The sequence below is a fragment of the Dipteris shenzhenensis genome, chromosome 32 (genome assembly GCF_047967505.1).
Source record: "Dipteris shenzhenensis isolate YYH24624 ecotype China chromosome 32, Dip_SZ_1.0, whole genome shotgun sequence".
Lineage (NCBI taxonomy): Eukaryota > Viridiplantae > Streptophyta > Polypodiopsida > Gleicheniales > Dipteridaceae > Dipteris > Dipteris shenzhenensis.
In genome coordinates, this window is record NC_141627.1 from 3,312,866 (window position 1) to 3,339,825 (window position 26,960).

The following is a 26,960-nucleotide window of genomic DNA, read 5'->3' on the forward strand; positions in this document are numbered from 1 at the left end:
GCTTAATTTAAAAATAATTAAAGTACAAGGCATATCATACATTTGCATAGCTCTTCGACCCCAGGCCCAATGAGGCTCATATACATGGCTGAAGTCATTGGCGGCTATAGAGCTGTCACTTGCAAATTTGAATAGCCTGTAAACCCTGGTACAAAATGGAATTGTCGCTTTCAAAGTTCATAAACTACCCGACATGTAACACATTTATACATGGAACCAGAATTCAGGATGCACCAGATTTGTAGGCAGGTTTGTAGAACTATTTCACGAATTACAGCACTGATTGATCACCAAGTTCTGTCCCAGCACAGTAAACAGAATGTGAAGTACATGACTAGGTACAAGCAACACGGATTAAAGCTTCAAAATTTTCATAAGCAAATCCCTTCATCTTTTGTTAAACTCATGTTTTTCACACGACTGATAGATTAAGAAGAAAGCAGTAGGCAGTTATCACTGTAATGGAAAATTGCGAACAATATGACCATTTACCTGATGGTGGAACAAGCACAACCGGACAAGGACAATGATGTGAACAGTACTCACTCGCACTTCCTTGCAGCACACTGTTTCAGAAAACAACAAGGAGATATTCAACGTAAATATCCAGACAAGAGGTGGAATCAGTATTCTGGAGAAATTATTCATTCAAGGAACCAAAGCTAAAAAACATGCTTTTGACGGCAGCAGTAGAGGCTATTGCACCATTTTAAGCCATATCTTTGCAATATTGTAATACGCTACAATGAAAAGAATAAAAATGTTAATTCACCACTTCCTCGGGGTAATGTTGTACTTCCTTGATGAAAGTTGATGACAGGCATGTAACACTAGCTCCATGGGAATTTTACGTTTTTTTACGGGAAAAATGTGAAGCCTACTATGCAGCAAGATCTATTGAAATTGCTGAAAATTGCAATACAACCAACCTTGAATCAGCATAAATCACACTATCAATGTGATAAATGTTCTGAAACATTTGAGCAGTAGTCTATAAAGCACTCACAAGGGATATCATATCTCCACACAGCTGACATCAGCGAGTACCAATTACTGACAGGCTTCATGTTTTTAGTAGAAAGAATTAAATTTGAATAGAAACGCTTCATATTTAGTAAAAAGGATTGAAATTTAAGTCTAAAGGGTTGAATTTTAGAATTTAAAAATCCATTATGGACAATTGTCCTTCAATGAACCTGCTGTGGACCTCTTATTTATTCATAATTATGCCACTGCTGCACAATATCGACTAACCTGAACTGATTTTTGGAGAATTTAATACACCAGATGGCAGTCCAGCATCACATCTTCAGCCACCAATGGCAAAAGAATGGAAGAACCAGCTGCAGCGATCAAGAAGCATTTGATGAGGGCAGTGCAGGATAAGCATGAGTGGGCCAATGAGCTTTCCTTCGTGCAAGACCGAGCCCCAACTCACTGGATGGGCTTATAAGGTACTGCAAACTCTCAAGGATAGTGCTAAGAAGTGATGCATAGCTTCCAACAAGGTAGCAAATCTGTCTGCAAGTTCACCCATGCACAATCCATCTAGAAAGCGTCATTGCTTAAATGTAAACCGATACGCAAGTGTCTGGTGATACCTACCCCATGCACACACTTTGTTTGAGCGAGGAGAGGAGAGAAGAGTCAGCCTTATAGAGGCAATCAACAAGTTCGAGAAGTGGAAGCACTCCCTTTGTATCTTTCTTTTTTTTTTTCAAGAAAATTACTTCATTAAGTATGAATGAAAACTGCAAGAGCAAGCTCAAATGCGGAAGTACATCATGCAATGCATGAGGAAAAAACAGCTCGAAGTGAGCTAATAAAGAACCAAGGCAGAGGCTGAAAATGCCATCTCAACCCTAAAGGAAACTCAGAGAAGAAAGGAGATCCCCTCCAAACTCTGAAAAAAGTAACTCTCCTGGTAGTGGCTTCTCTGGAGGATCCTTGCATGCTCGCCCAAATGGCCATCAGAGTGTGTACCTTGTCAGTCCAAATACTGGCCATAGTCTAGGAAGGGTGAACCTGGATACCCTCCATCGCCTCTGTACACCTGGCTCTCCAAATATGCTAAGCTACAATGCTAGCCAAAATCTCCCAAGACGTGTCTACTAAGGCATGAGTAGCTCTGAAAGGAGTGAGGGGAACATTCTGGAGGGAACAAGACTCCACTAAGTCACCGTACAATGAAAGCTGGATCTGGATCATGTCCCTCAAAAAACACCTCCCTTTGTATCTTTCATATCTGCGAGAATTGACATCCTGGGTATAGAAGCCAAGTTCATATATTTGGGACTAGACCTCACAAATACTTAGACCTCGCTGTCAATAGAGGGATTGCCACACTACTAAACTCTGATGACAAGAAAAGAGATTGATGGACAAAGGAAAATCATGGTTGTCATTAAGATCACAAGGATGAGCATCTTCATAAGTATCCTGATTCCTCACTATTCCGAAACTCAGAAGTTTTTCTGACTATTCTACCTTTTATATTTTTTCCACTTTATAGCTGTAGATCTTTCTTAGCTATTTAGGGTTCTTCAACAAAACAGTACTTATTGTATGAATTCCGGAATTATATGTAAGATTGGACTTTCTTTCATCTGCTTGCTAACATCCAATCAAGACTGACTTGTCTTGGCTCTTCCATGATATCTCCTCTACAAACCTCCCAATTCGATTTATCGTTGCTGCTTTACAGGATTCCTTATGGGAGACTATTTAATTCTCGCAACCTGGAGGGTTGTGGTGTGCCCACTGTAGACATGTCGTGATGGCCTCATGATAAGGAGGTTGCTTGAAGATCATACACACTCAATGGAGCCAATACTAGTGGTTCCAAAGATGCCACTGGCAGAGTAAGAGAATTCTCAGGGACTCCAGTACCATTTTGCACGTATTCTAGTATGGTAGAGGTGGCACTATATACCTTCACCTTGGATATTGCTTCGGATGGAGACCCATCCCGGTTGGCCTCCCAATTGGTGTATGCGTTGGATGGACAAAAGCAATAGAGCCTAGTCCACCTTCACAGCCACCCTCATCCACATTTAAAGCAAGTGAACAACACCATCAGAAGGTAAAAGGCATTCATTCAATATCCTTGTCTCTACACACTCAAGACAAGCTCTCCTACTGACTGAGCTCAAGCTCAGGAACATACAAAAGAACCACAATTTAGGATGCACAGAAGATTGATGATTTTCATATCTGTTCCACTGTCATTTGAAGTCCCCTCTTCACTGACCAGCAATCATCCAGACAACCATGTATTGTCACAAAACACAGCCCACAGTGATAGCTTCATATTGTGCCTGCTCAGAACAGACAATCACAGCAGCTTCAGAACTGTCTTCTCATCAGGAAACAGGCTGCTTAAGACAAGACATCTCCATCCATGTAGAACTCAATCTTCCTTCGTGTCAAGCTAGGAAATCCCACATCATGATCGCCTCTGATTTGGCCGCCACGCTCATCAAGCATGTCAATAAGTAAATACTCTTCTCCTACATGCATTTTGTGGCCTTTTGAGAATGCTTGGTCCTTTGATAATCTCGAACTTTGGAGATCCAGTACTCCTTTCAGTAGTGCATGGGTTCTCAAACGCATCAGACTATTCACGTCTCACTTGGAATGATGGCACTTGTCTATCCTTCAAACAGTGATCATAACCTCGTGGCTTCTCCCATACTGCACATTTTCTTTGTCTCAAGAACTTTGGACTCGCATAGTAGAGACCCGCAGCCATTAGAGATGCCACAGCCAAGACCCAAAGCTCTCTCAAAAGAGATTCCCACAGCCCATCTCAAGCTCCCATCGACAGCAACAGGCGATGCCTTCATGCAAAGCTCACGTACTTCCTTCCCCAAAGGACCTCCAACAGCACAATAGACACACCCAGCCCAAACTCCTTGCAACTACAATCACTGAATCTTTGAGCAGGACCCCCATCGCGCATCACCTTCAAGGGATCTGAGCACTGCAACTTCTCCCTTGCTCTCAAAACACACAGAGCTCTTCCAAGGCTCTCCCTGCCCACACATTAGCGACGCCACAGCCAAGTCCCTCCCAAGATTTCAACTCGCACAATCCCCCTCCAAGCAGGATCCACCACCTTTTCGTGATAATCCAAGAACTGTAGCTTAGCACTTCCACACGGAGTTCATGCATCGCTCTTCTCTTTCACGCTTGCATAGTCGTTCTTCTCTGTGTTCTCAAGAAACTGCAGTGTCGCGGCTTCTCTCCGGGACCTGGCTCACACGCATTCCTTCATCCAAGGCACCCCACTACACAATAGCGATGCCATGCCTCTGTCCAGTAACTCTCGACCAGAGCAACAGCCCCCCCTCTCCAACCGGATCTGAGCTCACACTCAAAACTACTATCTCTGTCTCAGGATGTCCCAGCCCATATAGTCGCCAATCAAGCCGCCTCCTACCGCAGAGATCCCACGTCTTCGAGCAACAGCCGGTATCTTGCCACGTGATCATAGTCAGCACCCGGCCTCTCCTGCTCACAGGGCACACAGAGCTCTTCCAAGGCTCTCTTAGCCCACATGTTAGCAACGCCTCCACTGTCCAGGAGTTTCCAAAGCAAAATCTGACCCCCGATCAAGAACTCACAATAGAGAGCCATGGCCAAATCTCACGACCACCTTCTACATGCTCGGTTGCCTCCTTGACCCAAGATCACTCAGCCCATATAACAGTACAAATCCTGAAGCTCCCACTAAGAACTACGTTCTCTCTTTACAATGATCCCTGCTCTCACTACCTCTCCTCTTCACACATGACGACCCACCTCCAACAGCTCCTAGTTGCGCCTCTTGTAACCAAGCTCCCCTCCCTCTTCTGAGATCCCCTCCTCGTAGTTACGTGTGTCCTCCTTTTTCTTCAAAAAATTCTCTCTTCCTTTTCACGTGATCGATCTCCTCTAGAAGCTCTCCATTCCTTCCTATGTAGCCACCTTTGCATGAGCAGGATGCCTTCCCAATCAGTCCAGCCACCTCAGCATAATTTGCCACCTCATCAATGACATTTTTACCACTCTTAAGACATTTCTCCCAAATCACACACCAAAGCGTTAATTGCCCCAAAATACGAACTTTATGCACACTCTTTCCATGCAAGCATTTCATGCTTATTCACTCACAGACTATCATACATAATGAACCAATCCCGACACCTAGAGGACTCTCACAATTGATAACCATTGGGGACATCATGACAACAGAACATACGACAAAGAAAATTTTACAAATGACAAATATCATGCCCAACCCAAAAACATAACACTATAAATACATAGGAACCATGCTCTGGAGTCCGCGCACCCAACACTGCATCTCATCATATCCCAAAAGTCCCCGTAGAAGTATCTACCATCTCAAGAAAATATCTACATCAGTGTAGAGTCTTTTATGAGAGTGTCCATAACTCAAAGCCACCACCCACTAGCTATGTACATAGCTATGTGCCTACTCATTAGCATGCAACAAGTAAAAAACATATTTACAATTTTATCCACACAATGTTTGATTCCTTTTAGGTACAAGTTGAGTCACTTTACCCAGTCCCAACAAAGCTGATAACAGGGACAAAAGGTAAATGCCATAGCTTACAACCTTAAAAGCTACAAGAAGAGCTTTACCACAAGGATTTTAACAAATATATTCGATAGCTCTAGATTTTAATGTCCTCACCAATGAGATAAAATACAGTATCCCACCTTTTGAAAACTCCATGGCCTTGCCTTCCCATGACCACAGCTATCGGATGAATCCTTGCCGCTTCTTCGACAATTATCTTCCCAACGTCTCCACTAACTATCTGTACTTCTGTCTTGACCTGTCCACGGGAAAATTATTTCAGGTCACAGGTGCTACATTATCGTCCACAAAGCTGAAAAGGGAAAACACTTTACAAGCATACATGAACAACTTACGTCTCAGATGTCACAATGTCTCTCATCAGTATACAAATTAAACTAACACCATGACTCCACCGTTCGTCCTACCATATTTATGGCCAATCTCACACTGTCTTCCAGTCAAAAAGCATATTTACAGCAAGAATATAGCATGGTATAATTTTCATGAAACAAGAGTATATGAGACACATGGTTAATATTGCACATTGTGTTGATGTGTTAACCGGTATAGTTTGAGTGTATGCCTTCCAATCACCAATGAACATACTAACTAGGGGTCTCTAAGGTCAAGAGGACAAGAATATGTTCAATTTATTATCTAATGATGCCTAGAGAAAATTGCAGAAGAAAATGGAGTTGATTGAGGACTTCTTACAAGTGAAACTTGTATTGGCATTCCCATAACTAAGGCTGGATAGACACATCACATGCTTTCCACATGAAGACTCCTGCCACATGGTCCTATTGAATCTCACAAGTGCCAGCACATTTGGGATACACACATAAAGTGAAAGCGAGCACTACCAAACTATATCTACCTTAGTCAAACTAGAATATATCCAATCATACAAATTCAGATTTTTTGTTGTTTTTGTTGGAGATAAGTGCACACTAGGTGTACTATTTCCCTAGTCTACATTTGTCTAGTCTCAGTTGAGTCTTTGTGTCTTGAGTGTGTGCCATGTGGCACCTCTACAATTATCCCATAAGCACTCTTGTTCATGGTCTTGTACTTGGCCCTAAATATTCAGGGGTCACACCTATGGAATATATCTCACATCTTTCAGTGTTTGCTTCATCTCTCATGCTGTCTTCCCTGATGTTCTAACTTAGGATGATACCATGCTAGATTTCTAACATGGTATCAGAGCCATGAAGATCCCTCTCCTCTCCTCTCCTCTCACTCTGCTGGAACCCTAGCTTCGTCTACGCATCTTCTTTCAGCCTCTGGCGGCACCTCTACCTCTGCCCACCATCTCTGTCTGCATCGCCCTCTTCTACGCTCCTGCTGGCCGTCTCTTCTCCGATGTCTTCCCCGCCATTGCTGCTGCACGCACCTCTTCTGCTACTGCCCGCCATTAGTTTGGCTCTGCCTCAACATTTGCTCCTACTGCTGGCCGCCGCCTACCTCTTCAGCTGCACGCACTTCTGCCCCGCCATTCTGCCCGGCATCTGCTCCATTTTCTGCGCCATCCAGGCTGCCTCATCTATGATAGCCCCGCCATATCTGGCCGCTTCTGCCTGCCCCGTCTCTTCCCCTCTTGCTGCTGCGGAGGATCTCTTCAAATGCTGTGCGCCACCTCTTCAACAGGCCGCAACTTCTTCTGCATTCTGCCTGTCTACCTCTTCAGTTGCTGCACCTTCAGTTGCTGCACTTCTCCAGCAGCTGCCCACGAAGATCTACCCCAAAATTCTGCATCTCTGCTCTCTTTGTCTCCCTCTGGGTATCGTGGCTTTTGTACTTCATCTCTTTCTATCTGTAGCAATCTCGATTTGCAGCTGTCTCTCTCTCGGGTTACCCCTGAAAAGGTGGAAGACCTGAGGCAAAAACAAAATGGATTATCTTCTTATGCTGCAATATTTCAGTTCTATTCTTAATTGTTCTCTCTCTTGTACGGGATTAGACACTGCCAAGTATGGTAAGACCTTCCCATCTCTCATATCTATCTATGCTTTCATGCTATCTACCACCAATGATCACCGATGATGTAGATCATGGGGTAATGTCATGTCTACTTGTCTACATGGACTCATCTTTGTACCTACCCAAGAGGCACCCCTGCATTACTCACTCTAACAGGAGGATTGCCCTTGAGGAGGGATTATTAGTCAAGGTCCATCTCTCTGTCTATCTACAATCAGTCAGTCTCTCAGTCTTGTGTCTATCAGTGTGATCTACAGTCATATGTCTTTGACACTCTGTCTATCAATCTATATGCCTATCTTTTGTGGATTAGCTACCCACATTCTCTTGGCATTTTCTGTCTATGTCCCCATTTATCTTCTATTTGTCAGACTCTCTCATGTCTATCTGACAGTCTCTCTCTCTGTGGGACCACTCTACTGGCTGATTGTCTCTCTCTTTATCTGTCTATGATCCACTTTTGTACCTACCCTCGTGGACCCATATGAGGATATCACTTGAGGAGGGTGTCTCAGGATCTTTGTCTATCATGTCTTATGTCTTGTCTCTCAGTCTATAGGTCTTTATGTCTGTCTTCTAGTCTTGTCTTTCTGTCTTCCTCCTAGTGTCCACTTAAGGAGGGTGTTGGAGATAAGTGCACACTAGGTGTACTATTTCCCTAGTCTACATTTGTCTAGTCTCAGTTGAGTCTTTGTGTCTTGAGTGTGTGCCATGTGGCACCTCTACAATTATCCCATAAGCACTCTTGTTCATGGTCTTGTACTTGGCCCTATATATTCAGGGGTCACACCTATGGAATATATCTCACATCTTTCAGTGTTTGCTTCATCTCTCATGCTGTCTTCCCTGATGTTCTAACTTAGGATGATACCATGCTAGATTTCTAACAGTTTTAAAGTCAAAAAATCTACACAAAAATTTAAAGAGAAAATGAAAAGAAGAAAAAAGAGGTTACAAAATTTTGGAAAACAAAAGGAACACATACTTACAAAGCAAAGCAACACTTTTGTTGTCATCACTGCCCAAGCATAAGCAACTATACTGGGTTTCTAAAGACCCGCGAAGTCTCTTGGGAAAACCCAGTGCTTACGTCACATAAACAAAGAAAGAGAAAACAAGGAAAACAAAAAAAGAAGAAAGCAAATCAAGAAACAAAAACTTCCCAAAAAACAGGTATAAAATATCTCTCTCTCATGTAGGAATGAAAGAAAGAAATTACAGAAGGAATGAATTATGTATTATGTACCGCTTCCTACAAAGGTGCAAATTACTTTCTTAACTTAGAAAGCACATGCATACTAAATCACCCTCTCTTTTGAAACTAAAAGAAAAACGGCTCCTTGCTTTTATATTCAATCATTCTAAACATGCCTAAGGCCGATACACCATAGATAAAAGACTTCATATCTAAGATTGTGTGTACTTTTTTCATTATTTTTCTTGGATTATACCTCTTGTGTATTAGTAAACTAATCAAATTACTACATTGAATACTCCTTAGTTGTACAAAGGCAGGAAAATCAGTTCTACAAAGGCGGGAAAATCTATGGATTTGGGAAGAAACGACTCCATATTTTGCCAAATCACAAATTTTTGAGTCAATGTGAGGCATTTTCATAAAGTGTAAACCACTATATTCAGGTTGTTCACGTTTATCATATATACCAACCTCTAATCCTTTGATAGATTGAGAAAGTCTAAGATCTAAGAAGACACAAGAGTCCCCTCTTGAAGTGCAGTTCAGTTCACAAGAGTCAGGAGGATAGATTCCTTCTCCAAAAGCACAAGCGTCTCTGTACATAAAGTCTTGAAAGTCATGAACATCCGGTACAACTAAATCATCTATAAAATGCCTAGCTTGGCTAAGCTTATGTAAAATGATGGGGCAGGTATTGATAGACATAAGACGTTGCATAAACTCAAATTCATAAGTGAAAAGATAAAAGTTCGCTAAAAAGACAGCACAATTAGTGCCCATAGGGACTACCAAATGATTATGGTTATACCCAGGTCAGAGATGCATCGCAACTTTCATCCATGAGGCCGTCTGACACAGGGAGCATTTGCTCAGGACACAAGTGAGATCACGGTGTACAGCCAAGCTGCACTCAGATCATAATCATTGAGTTTTAACAAGACAAACACAATAGAGCTCATGGAGACAACGGATCCCGAGGACCACAGCGAGAGACATAGAAACAGGCAAGATGAGCCATAGATCAGACTAGGGGACCTTCCCCAAAACAGACACTCCATGCTCACCAAAACAGACACATGGCCAATGGGAGTGACAATGGCACTTGTTCAATGCAGGGCCATAGCTAGGAGACCACAACGGACCACATATAGACAGCCATCAGCGCTCCATCACAGGATTATGCCACCAAGGCCTCACACATCGTTGACCCCCTCTTAGGCCTGACCTCTCCACCAGCTTCCAGATGACCATCATGGTGCTGCCAGCTCCCATCTTCTCCATGAGCTCAGAGATTTCTCTTTGTATATTGGGTCTTTATGATTATGGCTATTTTTTATTCGTATTGGTGTTGATGTCCACATAGGCTCCACCCCAGGGTCAAGAGGGGGTTGAAAATTATTCATGCACTGCCTCATCCACATGTATATGGCCAAGATCTTCTCTATCCTCACACATCAGCCAATAGAGGGTTTTGCATCAATGCATCCAACACGCTAGTGCAGCAAAATGCCCACAAGCGTGTCATAGACAAAGGGTCGCATGATGATAGCAGCAAATCGCAGGCATTCTCTAAAGAAAGGACGACACCATATCTTTCACTTAGTCCATCGGCCTACATTCTAAAATCCTCAACATTCAAGATCAATCTAGAGGTAGATTAATTAGATACATCCAGCTCCATTGTATCAATTAATGAGGGCACACTTGAGCCTATGGTTCGCACTCCCTTCTTTTTTTCCATTTAGAGAGCAGGGGAAGGGCATAGGCTCAAAGATGCAAAAGGGGTGCCAGAGGAAGGATGCAAGATCATTGATGTGCTGAAATCAGAGAATGAACAGCTGAAAAAGGAAATGGCAGCTTTGCAAACAACGGTACAAGGGAAACATGCTGAGTTCATACAACAAATTACGAAGGGGAGGGCAGATATGCTTGCATGGAAAGATGTGCTAAAGAAAGACACAACACCAAAGAAAAGAGAGCTCATCTCTGAAACACTTGAAGAAGAAAAACGACGGGGCAGCAAGACTTTGAATGTACTGGTCAGAGGCCTAACCTGTAGGTGTGTAACACACTAACTTCTAACTACAGACAAATCACGGGAGAAGCACCACTATTGTTCCACCCAGCCAACCTTGCTGAAACATGAGAGCCAACTGAGAATTCCAATTCAAAACATACGTGAGAGCTCATTCTCATCTCTCTCTAGCTTTAACAAGCCCCATCTCCCTAGATGGACCTAGATGCCACATGTCATCATTATAGGGCCTTACTAATGCAACATTTCACCCCTCTCTTGGGATGCTTTAGTTTCCTTTGCCCCTAGGCACATTTATTGCATTAGACCCTTAGCGTTAGATCCACCTAGTCTGGTGCTATCAACCCTCACCTAGGACCTTGACATTAATTCCCTCCCGATCATTTACACGAAGCGCAAATAAATATATTACAAATATAGATCCTTTAAGAGAAATGTCGACTGATTCTTCCGAGGTCATGCTACCTCGGCTAGAGCGTAACATTCCTTCCCTCTTCAAACATCAGCGTCCTCGATGATAAAGTCTGGGAACACTCTCCGCAACTGGTATACGGATTCCCAGGTAGCTTCGGATAGAGGCTGACCATGCCATGCAACCAACACCGTGGGTATCTTCCAATTTCGTATTTGCATTGTTCCTCGGTCCAGGATTCTTGTTGGTTTGCGCCTCGCATTATCCTCTATCTCCTCAAACAAAACCACACCTTCGATTAGTGAGTCACCTGTATGTAAAAATTTCTTTAAGCGCGAAACATGAAAAACCGAGTGCACCTTACACCCCTGTGGCAATTCTAATTTATAGGCTACCTTGCCTATTCTCCTTAGAATTAACCACGGCCCGCAGTATCGAGGTGATAACTTAGCACACTCTCCTGAAGTTAACGACTTCAAGTGCGAAGGAACTCTGAGAAAAACTTTTTCTCCTTCCTTAAATACTCTTATAGACCGGTTTTCATCCGCATACACCTTGGCTCTATCCATAGCCTGGCGGATATTAGCTCTCGCAAGTGCTAGCATCTCCCGCATCTGAACCACAAAGTTCGCGGCACTAGGCACTTTCTGAGGTACTCCAACTATAGTTGGATTTGCTGGTCTATAACCATAGTTCAGCTCAAACGCACTAAACCCGGTAGAGGAATGTTTTCTATCATTGTAGGCAAACTCTAACAATGGCAACCACTTGTCCCATGTATGTTGCCTCAATGACACATGCCCTCAGCATATCCTCTAAAGTCTGGTTGACTCTCTCCGTCTGACCATCCCTCTCAGAATGATCCCCACTACTCATTCCCAACTCAGTCCTCTTAGTGTCTCAAATACCGCTGTCCAAAAATGACCGGTAAATCTGACATCTCTGTCTGACACTATGGATCGAGGCAGTCCATGCAAACGAAATATATGTCCAATAAACAAATCCACTACTTGCGAGGCACTAACAGACTCTCTAGTCGGAATGAAGTGAGTCATCTTGGTTAGACGATCAAAGACCACAAGGATAGAATCATACCCTCCTTGTGTTGTAGGCAGCCCTACAATAAAGTCCATGGAAATGCTCTCCCACTTACTTAGTGGTACTTCCAAGGGCTGTAAAAGTCCGGGTGGCTTCACCCGCTCGGCCTTACTTACCTGACACGAGAAACACCGTGTCACTTATTCATGAATATGCTTTTTCATCTTTGGCCAAAAGAAATCTCGCTTCACGAGATCATATGTCTTCTCGACCCCTGGATGTCCTGCACATGGGCCATCATGGCACTGTCAAATGACTCTTTGCCTGAGATCATTCTGACTAGGTACTACAACCTTGCCATTTCTTTTCAACATACCATCCCTTATGGTATATCGTGCATAAGTTTGGCCTTTTCTGGATGCCAGGTCATCCTTTTTATTTTTCTCGGGTTTTAACACATGAGCTTTAGGCCATAAGCTCTAGACAAACTCGTCCACCTTTTGAGTTTCTCTGATCTCGGTCATTAGAGCACTCTCTAATACCGTAAAACTCATATTGTGCATAATGCGAGACAACGCATCAGCAACCTTATTATCCTTCCCTCTTCGTTACCGAATCATTAAATTAAACTCCTGCATGAGCTCTACCCACCTAGCTTGGCGGCCCCTCAAGTCAGGCTGTTTACAAAAATGTTTCAGAGTATCATGATCCACATCCACATAAAACTCTGAACCATATAAATAGTGCCTCCATGTTTTCAAAGCATGGATAACAGCATACAACTCTAATTCATGAGTTGGCCAATTCCTTTGAGAGGGAGAAAGCTTCTTGCTTTCAAAGGCTACTGGCCTTCCCTCATGAAGGAGAACTGCTCCTACCGCAATGCCACTTGCATCGGTTTCCAGGAACAACGGTTTCTAGGAATCAACTATTTTTCACACCGGTCCAGCGACCATAGCTTGTTTTATGGTGTTAAAACTTTCTTGTTGATTTTGTCTCCATATAAAAGGTACTTTATCTGAGGTCAAATTGGTCAATGGCGATACTATTTCGGAATATCCTTTGATATGCCTTCTATAAAATTGGACAAATCCCAAGAATGATCACAACGCAGTCAAACTCCGAGGGATTGGCCAAGTTAGTATCGCAGCCACTTTCTTCGGATCCATTTCTACCCCTCTGGAGTAATTATGAATTCTAAATATTCAAGCCTAACCATACACAGTATAGTTTTATTTTTATTTACATAAAGACTGGCTTTCCTCAAAGTACTGAACACTATTCTCAAGTGTTCACGATGCTCAGTAATACTTTTACTAAACACTAGAATATCGTCAATAAAATGTACTACAAACTTTCCGATATACGGACGTAGTAAATCCTTCATAAGCATGACAAATGTCGCTGGAGCATTGGTAAGTCCGAAGGGCATTACCAAAAACTCATAATGACCAAACCTGCTTCTGAAAGCAGTTTTATGCACATCCTCGGCTCTAATCCAGATCTAATGGTAGCCACACTTAAGATCTATCTTGCTGAAAATCACGGCTCCATGTAATGCATCTAGCAAATCATCAATCCGAGCCATCGGATACCTGTGCTTAGCAGTGATATTATTCAATGCTCTGTAATCTATACAGAGGCGAAACGTATCATCCTTTTTCTTCTTTAATATCACTGGCGAAGCAAAAGGTGAGAAACTTGGTTGAATCTGCCCCAACTTGAGGTATTCTTCCAGTTGTCTACGCACCTCCACCTCTTCAGTAAAACTCATTCTATAGGGAGGTCTATTTACAGGTTCTGCCCCCGGAGTCAGTTCAATCTTATGCTGAACATTCCGCACTCGAGGTAACCCATAAGGTAGTTCATCCCTAAAACATTCAGAGAACTCCTCTACTATAAGCTTAGCCAGCTTGGCCATCTCCCCACTTTGCGTAACATCAGTGCTAGCCGAAGAATCATCAACCGGTTCTACTGATGCTGTGCAAATGAATAAAAACTCTTCTTGAGCTTTTCGGATTTCCATCACGGAAACCAACGGTCCCTGAGGTATATTTTTCTCACCTCACAAGACATAAAGCACATCATTCATCTTGAATTGATATACGTGATTTTTCCAATCAATGGCTGGATTCTTCCTAGAATGCCACACCATACCCAGGGCTATATCTGCATGAGCAAGCTTGGTCATTTCAAAATCAAGCTTCTCAGCATAGTCCTGAATACGAAGCTCCAACTGGGTAACCCTTTGGTCCCATACTTCAGTTGAACTTCCATCTGCCATCTTGACTGTATACGCATAGTCGGATGGACTTGTCTTTAACTTCAGCCTCTTCACGAGCTTGGAGCTAATCACATTGTGAGTTGACGCCGAGTCAAACAACACAATGACATCATGATTGGCCACTTGTCCTTTCATTTTAATTAACTCCGTATCATTAAAGGCTGTATATCCCGTTGCTGCGGGCTTAGATAGGATGTTATCAGGTGCACTCGTTACTAGCTTAGCAACAGACACACATAACAAACAAGGTACTGACCTCTGAGAAGATCCCGCTAGCTGAATCTGCATCTCTTCCGCTCTGGGACTTCCCTCCATTTCCACGTCGCATTCTGAGACCACCATCTCAGCCATCCGACGATCTTTATTCCGTGGACAATCCTTCCACTGATGAGGCTGAAGGCATCCAAAACACAAGCCTTCTCTCCTCGCCTTTTCTCTTTGTTCTGAGTTTAAGGGAGACTTAGACCAAGCCCAGGCTGCCATTGGGGTTACTTTCCTCTTCACTCCAATGGTGGTACTTGGTTTAGGAGTTTCAGCTGGTTTCGCCTGCTTGGCTTGACCACTCGGCTGAGAACCACTCCCTTTACTAATCCATTTTTTCTTAAACCCAGATTTCTTCGGATACCCATACTGGGTTCCGACCTGTGCAAACCCACTTGGCCTACTACCCTTGGCATCCTCATAGTTCAGGGCTATGGCTATTGCATCATCTAACGTGTTCGCGTACTTAGCCCGAACTTCCATTTTTATCCGATCATTCAATCCAAATATGAAATCTTTCACTTGGATTGATTGAGACAAGGGTTCATCAACCTTCATTACGCTCTCTCGAAACTTATTAGTGTATTCTGCCACTGACAGAAGGTTCCTATACTGATCCCAAGCTCGGGATGCTTCGTCAGGAGGTAAAAAGTGTTTCCTGAATTCTCTTTTAAACCCCTCCCAGGTAGTGGATGCTATACCATCTTTTTGTTGCTTAATCCACCACCGATCCGCTGCCTCACTAAACATATGGGTGGCCTCGCGGATCCTCTTGATATCATTCCTGATTTCACAAATGGCGAACGCCTCGTCCCATTTGTGTAACCAGGTCTCAATGACATCGGAACTACGGTCGCTCATCTGACCAAAATACTTTTCCGGCCTGTAATTGGCAATATTTGGTACTTTAGCCTTCCTAGGCTCGACCGTATGGACACTAGACTCCGGTTCCATTGGAGCCTTTCCTTTCTCCTCTCGCGAAGGTCTGGCAGACATACTATGTATTGCTCTTCTAAGTTCAGACTGCTCTACATTTGTCTGTAGCTGTTGCACTAATAACTGCTGCAAGGCATCCTCAAGTAATGCAATCCTACCAGATAAGGTGTGAGCTCGTGGGCGCGACACCTGCTGGGTCGGCCGGACTCCTGACTCACCAGGGTCTCTCCTGGAAGCCCCTTCTTCTGCTTCCATTTAGTTCAATAGGTGTTTTGTTTTGTTTTGTGGTTTTTTTTTTTTTTTTAAACACCGCTAAAACACTGTATTTACAAACTGACCCGATTCAGTGTACTGATACTCCGACACAATTCCCTATACTAGGGAATACCTGTAATCCCACATGCACACTGACTAGGCATTTGACACATGCATGACCCAAATAGCGCTTTTCCCTATACTAGGGAAATTCCTGCAAACTAACTCTGACTGAAGCACACAGGCATAATCATTCCCTGCTATAGCATCGTAAACTGCAAACACTGCTACAACCACAAAAGCCTAATCTGCTTCTGACAAAACAGGAATGACAGAACAAAGGGGAAAATGAGTAAAGTGCTCCCTGGTCTTGTTCGCTCCTCTTTTTTCTCTGTCAAGGCGTAACTCTATGTTCGAAATCTGTCTGAGCCTACAAGCTGTCTGCGTGGCCTTGGAGGGCTCTGACTGTAAGTCCACCAGGGAAGCAGGTCGACACCTATTTCAGACCAGTCAGCCACGTAACACCTCGAAGGTCTTCATTCCGTCGTAAAACACGGGCAACGCCAACACCTTGCTCACGGGCTATTCCATGACCACGAATTGCTTCGAAGGTCTCCCATCAATCCTCACCTAAATTCGCGATCACGTATCGTGGACTGTTCACGTATCACTTCGCTGGTCAACGCCGATCAAATCTGCCCATCGCGTGGAGGTCACGAGTAGCCGAATCGTCCCACACTCCTCATCTGTCTGATTTCGTCAACCATCCTTGCGGGAACCCTCCACTCCAGCAACAGCTTAGAAGTCTGATCGAACCTCATGAACCGTCACGCACTCCTTGTACCCCACCACTTCCGATCACGCTGCAGAGATCACGCTCACGATGCACTTCACGCATCCCATCCAATCACTGCCTGTCTCGCAGGTCTTTCACCCAACCCCTCGTTCAACCTGAGGGCTCTGGTCTTTCGTCCGCTACAAACAATCAACGATACGTTCGTAGCTCTCGTCACAGCTCACGAACCCCTTCCCGTTCTGTCAGATCAAAATTCGTCCATCGCTTGACCTCTTATCTTCCGTCACCCAGATCCTCTCTCTCTCCTAGCCTTTTGGCTCTGATACCAATTGTAACACACTAACTTCTAACTACAGACAAATCACGGGAGAAGCACCACTATTGTTCCACCCAGCCAACCTTGCCGAAACATGAGAGCCAACTGAGAATTCCAATTCAAAACATACGTGAGAGCTCATTCTCATCTCTCTCTAGCTTCAACAAGCCCCATCTCCCTAGATGGACCTAGATGCCACATGTCATCATTATAGGGCCTTACTAATGCAACATTTCACCCCTCTCTTGGGATGCTTTAGTTTCCTTTGCCCCTAGGCACATTTATTGCATTAGACCCTTAGCCTTAGATCCACCTAGTCTAGTGCTATCAACCCTCACCTAGGACCTTGACATTAATTCCCTCCCGATCATTTACAGAAAGCGCAAATAAATATATTACAAATATAGATCCTTTAAGGGAAATGTCGACTGATTCTTCCGAGGTCATGCTACCTCGGCTAGAGCGTAACAAGGTGATAGCCCCATGTCAGATGCCAAAACCCTTTTTGACAAGATGGGAATCAACCTTACTTGTGAATCAGCTTGGAGAGTGGGTAAAGCAGATGCACCGATGAGGCCCTTGGTTGTAAAGTTACGGACAGCCACAGATAGATCTGCCCTCAAGGGACCAAGATCTATCTTAATTAAGACCTCACACTCCTACAGCAAGAGCATAGAAGGGAAGAAATGGTGCGGGTGATGGCTGCAAGACAAGAGGGGAAAAGGGCAGTTTACAGAGATGGCAAGGTGATCATTCGAGAGAGCACAGAAAGAGAAGTACGAGATGCAAGAGAAGGGGACAGCACATGACAGTGTTTGAACAATGGAACGAGTATGCAAAACAATTTGAAAATGGTAGTGTGAAATTGTAATCGCACCCTTTGGTCCGACCCAGGAGGGTTCTTGGAGACATACAGTAACAGAGATATGGTCTTCTACATTGAGACACACAAGAGCCCAAAGCAGGCTTCCGGAGACAGCATTCCACACTGGACCATATTTTTACCCTAAGAGCCATCATCGAGGAGGCGAAGTCGAGAAGCCAGAAGGTCTACACTTGCTTTGTGGACTTTCCGAAAGCGTTTGATAGCATCCCTCGCTCTCGCATGATCAGGCGACTACCTGAGCTGCATCCCCCAGAGATCATGATCTAGGGAGTGATGAGTCTATACGAGTCCGTCAGAGGGCGAGTCCGCACTCTTGGGGGGCTATCAGATTGGGTTGAGACTATCATAGAGGTGAAGCAGGGCTGCCCCCTCTCACGGACTCTCTTCGGACGATACATTGATGAGATCACATCCTTTAATGATCGCCTAGGAGGAGAGGGCTCCCTATTGGCTGATTTGATGGTACAGATACTACTTTATGCAGATGACATAGTCCTCATTTCATCCTCAGCAAAGGGTTTGCAGAAACACTTGGAGGCCTTGGAGATGTTTTGCAGAAAGAGGGACCTAACAGTCAACCTTGGGGAAACCAAGGTTATGATCTTCAACACATCCAAAGCAGTGCTTCATCAACATTGACGTCAACATAGTTTCACTTACCGTGGGGAGCCAGTGGAGATAGTGCAGTCCTACACGTACCTAGGGGGAGTATTCACGAGACCAGGCTTCACGATGACCCATGCTGCCACAACACGACTCACACGAGGGAGGGGGCCCGGCCCGATTAGAGAGACAGTACTTCCAGGCGCATTTTCAAGATCCACCAATGAAGGGCTGGCTTTTTGACACTCTCATGAGGCCGATTGCCATGTATGCAGCACCTTTTTGGGGGAGTGACCTTTCAGCTACTGACTGGAAGGGATTTGAGAGGCTACACAAGATCATGGAGTCTAGGATGATTCAAAGTAAGCCTTCAGTCCTCCCCCATCAGATCATGCAAGCAAAGTTCGCCATGACACCTCAGTGGAGATTACCGAGATTGGCACTAGAGTCATCCCAATGCCTAGTAGAGAGAGGCTTTGATACAGCATGGTATGCGTGGGTGTCCACATGGTTTGATAGCCACAGTATCCAGATGGATAGGCTCCCCCCCTTTTAGTACAACATGGATGCACCACCGAAGCTCCTTCCACATGATGAGATTAACCGTATCATACGGTTAGACCTTCTCCAACTTCACACATCTCGGGCTGGGGGGGGGGATCAGGTGTTCCCCACCAAGACCCAATTCTATCATGACCACTTTTTGAGGATATCGGAGCATGGTCTCATCATCAAGGCCCTAGTACCTCAAGGATAGGAGAGTCTCACACGCCTTGCGGATTGCTATCAGACAGATATGAGTCTCGTTCCACCAACTGTGGATTGAGGCTAGGAGAGCGGCCAGCATACCTAGAGAGCAGTGGGTCTGCAAATTATGCATGATGGGGGAGGTCGAGACAGAGAAGCATTTTCTATGTGTTTGTCCGGCCTACTATGAGATCCGAGGGCGATACCACTGTCCCTTTTAGGAGGGGCTCAGCTTTGGACCACTCACTCGACTGATACATTTCCCCAACGAGGTTTGCATTGGGCTCTACCTAATTGAGATGCTTCCACCAACTACGGATTGAGGCTAGGAGAGCGACCGGCATACGTAGAGAGCAATGGGTCTGCAAATTATGCATGATGGGGGAGGTCGAGACAGAGGAGCATTTTCTATGTGTTTGTCTGGCCTACTATGAGATCCAAGGGCGATACCACTGTCCCTTTTACGAGGGGCTCGGCTTCGGACCACTCACTCGACTGATACATTTCCCCGACTAGGTTTGCATTGGGCTCTACTTGATTGAGATGCAGAGATACAGAGATTCCCTTGTGCGGCAGGCCATAGATCAGCTACAATCAATGCCTCAAGACACCGAGCTAGACCGAGCACAGACATGCGTCACTGATTTTTACGCATACGAGCCAGCACCAGATGAGATCAAGGGGGAGGAGCTCGAGGAGACGAGAGCACTATGGATTAGTAGTGAGGCCCGTCACCACAATGTGGCTGGACGAGAGACATGGAGACCACACACGACACGTGGGATGACCAGAGCACGCACGATCGAGGTTCGACCTATCTCAGCCCTCTTCAGAGGAGACCGCCAGAAACGAGGCATTACTCTCGATGTAGCCCATCAGATACAGAGATCCAGGAGAGTGCGCCCACCGCCACCGCAGGAGACAACCCAACAGACATAGATACATGAGCTCTTTGCATCACATCAGAGGACCATTAGGGAGCCGGGTTCTATAGAGCCTCCACATGTACTTGGAGCTCTATTTCTTAGCAATTGATTGCCTATATATTTTGTACTAGCTTTTTGCATTTTAAGCACTTAGTACTTAGCAAGGGCCTTAGTGAGCCCTTTGCTTCAGCCCACAGTGGCTTGTAGGGGTTACATATATCTTGTACCTTGTCTCATAGACCCGCGAGGTCTCCTAAAGACGTTAATACACCTTTCTTTCTTTCTTTCTCTCAAGTAGCAAGATGGGAAGGGATGTGGGCTGCATATAGAGACAGTAAAGATTACCCAAGAAAAGAAGAAAGAAGAAAGAGGGATGCAGACAGCACATGATGGTGTCGGACCTACGGGATGGGGTCTAATCTAGGAGGGTTTTTAGAGACTTACACTAACATGGATGTTGTCTTTTACACTAAGACACGAGAGTCCAGAGAGAGTGCCACCCATAGTGACGCGATACACATGGGAGTCGGCTCACAGGAAGGAGATGAGGAGATGAGGGGAGTCAGCTCACAGGAAGGAGATGAGGAGAGAGAGAGAGAGTGGGATATGAGGCTCTAGGGGCATAGCAATTCTCTTCACATTGCATTTAAGACCGCTCATATCTATGATGTGAAAGGAGAAGCATGCAAGACACATGTGGATACGTGTTCAATCACTTGATATGATCACATGGCTGATTTTCATTACAGTATGCTACTTTCCCTCGGATACATCATTCTATGCGCATGAGATCACCATAGAGGGCCACAACCCATATGAGACAATACATGATGAAATCGTGGGGTTCTCTAGACGGGAGATTCTCCTCCTAGGTGGGACTTCAATGCATGTACAAGGAGCAGACAAGTGGATCTACTAGACTTTGAATCAAATCCCCACATAGTACCAAAGATGGATCCAACAGTTCTCATGATAGTGAGGCATCTACTAGAGATGACATAACGGCCTTCAAAGATGGCCGTTATCAGAAAGGCTTACTTGTGTCTTGCATGGTGAAGGGACGACTATTTGATGGGTTTCCTAGCCTCTGTGTCACTGGTGCATGACTTTATAGTCCCTCCCCCGCAATTGGCACTGATCATTCCTACCTGGCATTCAACATCTCGATTGCTATGCCAGACACAAGGCACAATCCTTTTGTCCCTACCCATGTTCAAATACATTTTGACCATGCCCTTGGTGCCAATACAATCTATGCGAGCCACCTCACTCGAGAGTTACCGACCTCCCTTGGAGATGATGCAAACCTCACCCATGCCTCAAACACCCTTGTAACAACAATTCAAGATGTTGCCACCAGATCAATCCACGCATGACTCAATTTGCATCACGCCCCCTAGCTAGGAAGACGCCCCATGACCCATATTTGATGCTGAGTGCCAAGAGATGAGATCTCACCTAATACACAAAAAGCAAGCTTTGGGACACTTGATGATAATCGAGGCACAACGGAACTGCGCTGTCTTATGAGGCTTCCTGGCCGTATTTGATGGTGCTGCAGCCTGTAGGAAGCATGCCATGGTCGATGGATGCCCATGACACACATACACACAAGAGCCCAAAGAGAGGGCTCCTATTGTGACTGGCTACACATGGGAATCTACTTTTAGTAGGGCGACAAAGAGAGACACTAGGGTACCCTTGTGAGGGTGGAAAGTATGCAAAGGCAATTGATGATGTAGTGAGGGATGACATACTTAAGGAGAATCAGCGAAAGGTGGAGGAGCACTTAAAATAGTTGTTTAAAATAAGGCATTCATGAAAAATATTTAACAAGGGTGCATGTATGCACAAAAGCACTTGGCTCCAACTTGTGGGTTTTACGGGTCTTTAGACATTGTCAATTGTTGAGTGAGAAATAATAAAAAAGAAACGCTTTGAGGACTCACAAGATCCATTAGGATTTGCCAAGGTTCTTTAGTTATTTGCATTCTCTCACATTGACTGCAAAGCCATTGCCTTTTTTATAAAAAACTATAAATTAAAGCTGGAAGGTAAATCGACGTTATTTTTCCTTGAAGGTTTTACGAATGATACCTGCAAAGTTTTGATGTCAACTTTCTGAGGGTTTTTTTGGCTTTACTTTTATAAATAGATCCAATAGAGGACAATCTCTTCACCGGCAAGCATAAAGCCCGTTAGGCAAGCATAAAGCCCGTTTGGCTGGCATAAAGCCCTTTAAAAAGAAAAACGGATTTTTTTAAACATGCGAACTTGTTTTTCTGGCAAACGGCTTTCTGGATAGCAAATATTTTTTCAGGCAACGGCTTCAGCAATTAACAGGCAAACCGGCTTTAGCGCCCACGAGACCTAGATGAGTGATCGGAAAGCTTGAAGTGACTTGGAGAGGGGTAAAAACCACACACAAGCTAATGAAAAGCCAACATCCCCACACAAGCTAAAAGTTGAAAAGCCAACAGCCATCTAAAAGTAGAGGTTAAGCATTTTAAAAATTCCTAATTAAAATTCCTTAAAAACTAAGAATAATCACAAAACCCCCCAACTCAATCCTAAAGCACTGTCTCTAGGAGAGCTAGTGCTAATAAACAATGATTTTACAAATAGACAGAAAAAATCACATTCTACTAACAAGACTAACTAAAAAGAGCTAATTGGACAAACTAAACCTACTAAAACCAACAGACAAAATGAAAGAATTGTTGGAAAGGTCACCTCCCCATCTGTAAGCCCCCATATGAGGAGAGCATGGGAGGGGGTGAAATTGGGTCTTGAGAGACTGACACATGGGCAGGGTTATGTCTGCCATGGGGGCAAGAGTCAAAGAGAAAAGAAAAGAGATGCACCTGGAGGGACCATAATGGCTGTAACAGATGGAGCTGAATGCCAGGAGAAGAAAGAGATGCACAGAGCATGGATCTGGCCTGGAAGAGGCAGATCTGGAGCAGCAAACATGGTAAGGATATCCCAAGGAAGTAGCGCCTGTGTGGCAAGCCAAAAGACGGAGTTTGTGGGCAGGAAGGCGACCTGCAACAGAGCCAAAATATGGCGCAATGATGGCGGGAGAAACCAGCAGACAAGTGGCCTGTGTAAGTGGGCTGGTTGGGCAGGGAATAGCCAGCCAACCAGGCCTATTTGTAGGCTTGGTACTAGGCCAGGCCATGCCTGGAAGTGTGGGCCAAAGGCCCTAGAAATGAGAGCCCCCAAGGGGCATTTATAGAGCAGACCAGGTCATGGCGTCCTGTTTGGGTCAGCCAGAGGCAGCCTGACTGGTCGGCTATTTTGACCAGGCCTTTGGGCCTATAAAAGGAGAGGCCCTGGGCCTCATAATTCATCCATCAGAGGAGCAGCAGGAGCAGCTGTACTCACACCCTCGGGCCTACATCTGGGAGGCAGAGGAGACTAGGAGTTGCTGCAGACTGAGTTTATCAAGGGCTGGACCTTGGCTGTCTTCTAGGGCAGCAAGGTGTTGTGATCTGGACAGAGAGTCCACATACGCTTGAGGTGGAGCATGCGGGGTAAAGCCTAGAGATATCCGGCAGATAGTAGAAGTACCTTGTGGTAAGATCAAAGGACCATGCTCTAGTGGGACTTTGGATCTATCTCTTTTTGTCCATAGCTTTGGACTGAAATATATTGTTTTGGTGGTTTCTATATAGGGCTGGATTATTGTCTATTGATGAGTCTGCACATCTACTTGATGCACATAAGTTAAAGATGTTTGTGATTCCACTCCCACACACAATGTGTGAGCTCCTGGGCTATTCTATCAGTCTTCCGCTGTGCGTACCCTCTGTTGGTCGATTTCTAACAAGAATTGACTAGCAAAACTAACAAATGGATGAGCCAACTAATAGATAGACTCAACTTAAAAGAAAACAATAAGAAGATGCAGTCCCCTACTAAACCCAAACACCCATGGTAACATAAGGACAAAACTAATACAGCCACTCCACTGCGCCTTGTGCGCCTCTCTCTTGAAACTGTTCGCCGTTTCCCGTGCCTTGTGTGCCTCCTTGTCCCGGGCAAACTAACAACCAACTCCTCCTCTCTGCCCACAGTAATTGACATTATTGCTGCATCCTCAAGATCTTGTGAGACTAAAGAGTTCACTTTCTAAAACTCTATACTACTTAAATACCATTCTTGTTGAACAACCAAATATGATTCTTTATGTAAATCTAATTCAAGAAAAAAGGAGATCACCTACCATGGCAACTTCATATGCCTCCACAGCTAATTTCTCCATCAATGTAGAGGTTTCCTCAAACAGAGCTTGCAGAGATTCTGGAGTTGAATTGCATAATGTGTCTCCTGGGGGATCTGTGGCATGTAATAGGCAAATTGTCAGCAAAGTTGCATCCAAAGAACATTAAAAAGCATATGGCATGCCCCGATTGAGAAATCACCTCATTGAACTGGTTCTAGAAGAACTTTCTACAGATAAAATCCAAGGAATGGCGTTATGAAACTAAAAAGCTTGTCTCCGAAAATGCTTTGAAGCTTTATAAGTGGTGAAGGAAAACCATTGTGGAGGCCGCTGCATGACGATCCATGGTGGGATACAAATGCATCGCATGCAAAACCCGAGGGGAGAGGAATATTAACTTGGAAGAACGTGTACAAGATGAAGAGTGTCTGCCAGACGGCAGAGGTGTGCGATGGCCCAATTAAATGCATGTTTGCTGTTGGGAGAGTGATCCACGGCAACAAGAATGTGTCGCCCACGTCGTCTCTCGCCTGTCTCCCGGGTAAACTCTAAGCCAACAAGCTCCTCCGGAAGCAGTTTGTGCTGCGTGTGGCCCGCCTGGGACTCAGCGTCCGTGAACTGCTCCATGATACTGTTTTCAAAAACCTTGGCTGAAGCTCTCCCACGGCGATCCTACTCCAAATAGTTGCATGTTATCAAATCCAAATTTTAAAATTCAGTCGACATCGAGGCGCCATCTCGTCATCACAGCAATATATAAATTTCTCGTTGACTTTGTAAAGAATCCTGCTGAGTTGTGTGTGTGTCCGCTTGGAAGCCTCTCATTGGCTGGTTTGCTTTAGATGCTCAAGGTGGACCTTCGTTAGGAAAAGCCTCTTCACTCTAAGGGGGCAGTTAGTTGCAAACCGGTTCATTTACCCACCTCGCCCCTAATGAAGAGGAGGGGCTCAAGGAGCAACAACTTCCCAATAGGAACACGGTGGTTTTCAAACCCTCCCTCCCGCGTAAAGAGGCTGTAAATGATTTTGTCGCTTTGTGTGGATTAAGTTTTTGGCCTTCCATGAGAGGTAGCGAATTATTTTTTCATTTAGCTTCTATGACACCACCTTATTAAAAGCATGTGAAATGAGGGTCTCTTGCCAAAATGGACAAGTCCCCACTTATATCTACTGGCCTATCCCCTCTTTCATCTCTTTTCTCTCCTCGATCAGCAAAAAAGCCTAGAGCTTTCCGTTCGCCATCTTTCCCCATATTCATTCACTTTTACGTGCATTTTTCTCTTTCCCTTTAGTAACCTCTCATGTCCCTTTTATAAGTTATCGAAAAATTTTATTGTAGTATCTATCCGAACTACTTTACATTTTCTCTAAACGAGGACTTAGCGATTGTGACCCCTTGTTGAAAGCAAGGCCGTAGTGGTGACTTCGGCATAGATACCTCTCAAAAAACACCACAATCAACAAATCTACAAATCTTGATGGACTACTTTTGCTTCAACTTAGAATTTAAAGAACCAACAAATTACTCATTCGCAAACTAGACATACAATTGCATTGCATACATTTACGCATAATGCACACTAACACTTATACCTACAATAACATTTCAAAAGGCAGGGCCTTAGTGGGATTCCCACCTTGTTTCTCTTAGAGAAGGCCAACCCCCTAGCACATCCTAGCCTTCCTTGGCAGTCGTCCCCATGACGACCATGTTACGCCACACACCTGCCAAAACTCTGAATGTTGGGCCCGTCTTGTCTATAAATGAATTAATTAATGTCTCTAGGAACCTGCCTTCATCTACCCACAAAAGCTTCCACAAGCAGGCATACACAATATAGCTCTATGAGCTTGTTATGTGTAGCACGAAGTCAGCCTATCTCTTAACATCTTTTCTCTATTTCACATAGATAAGCCCCACTATGTGGAAATGAAAGTCAACACAAATCGAAGGGTGATGCACTTATGTAAAAACCAATTCCATCAGCCTCTTAGCAAACGAACCCCATTGATTCAAAATACTCGCAACCCAGATTTGTAAATTGACCACAAATCGGCCACAAATTCACACTAAAAATTAACACACATTAACATAAATTAGTTTACCAACACACGCTGCGCACAAACTATGCCACAAATTAACACTACAAGTAATGCAAATTGGCCAGACATTGGAGGCTTGACATAGCCACAAATGAAATAGGGGGCATAATTGAACTAATTGACCACACCCCGCAATATTGGTTTCAATGAAACAATATTGCTATAAGTCAATCAAACACATCTTCCATGGTGCCGATCACAATACATACTCAGGGTGCCAATCCTAGCACATACTGCATCAATTCATCTCACATTTGGGATGCCTCTAGTGAGTCCTCGTCTACAACATAGCCAAGATTCATGCATTGAATGAGAGGATCATTTATGTCCAACTTTGGAGCTTGATCGCACTCCTCATTAT

The 26,960-nt window shown here is 44.4% G+C and overlaps 1 protein-coding gene across 1 annotated transcript; it reads right to left on the reverse strand.

Annotated features, from left to right (window-relative positions):
* LOC147880187 (universal stress protein PHOS32-like) lies at window positions 1-25,370 on the reverse strand. The gene is made up of 5 exons (XM_087370982.1): window positions 24,896-25,370; window positions 24,498-24,610; window positions 5,731-5,849; window positions 493-566; window positions 1-297 (listed from the first exon to the last, which is right to left on the reverse strand). Exons 1-5 carry the CDS (start codon window positions 25,122-25,124, stop codon window positions 272-274), a joined length of 561 nt encoding a protein of 186 aa, XP_087227108.1. The 5' UTR covers window positions 25,125-25,370; the 3' UTR covers window positions 1-271.
* Between the last annotated feature and the right edge of the window lie 1,590 nt (window positions 25,371-26,960).

Bases quoted from the DNA above. Each gene is read 5' to 3' on its own strand.
- LOC147880187 (XM_087370982.1), bottom strand. From the start codon at position 25,124: ATGGAGCAGTTCACGGACGCTGAGTCCCAGGCGGGCCACACGCAGCAC. The intron at 24,611-24,895 runs GTTAATATTCCT...TACATGCCACAG, and splicing joins TCTTGTACACGTTCTTCCAA to ATCCCCCAGGAGACACATTA. The intron at 5,850-24,497 runs GTAGGTGATCTC...TCCCGTGGACAG, and splicing joins AGGCATATGAAGTTGCCATG to GTCAAGACAGAAGTACAGAT.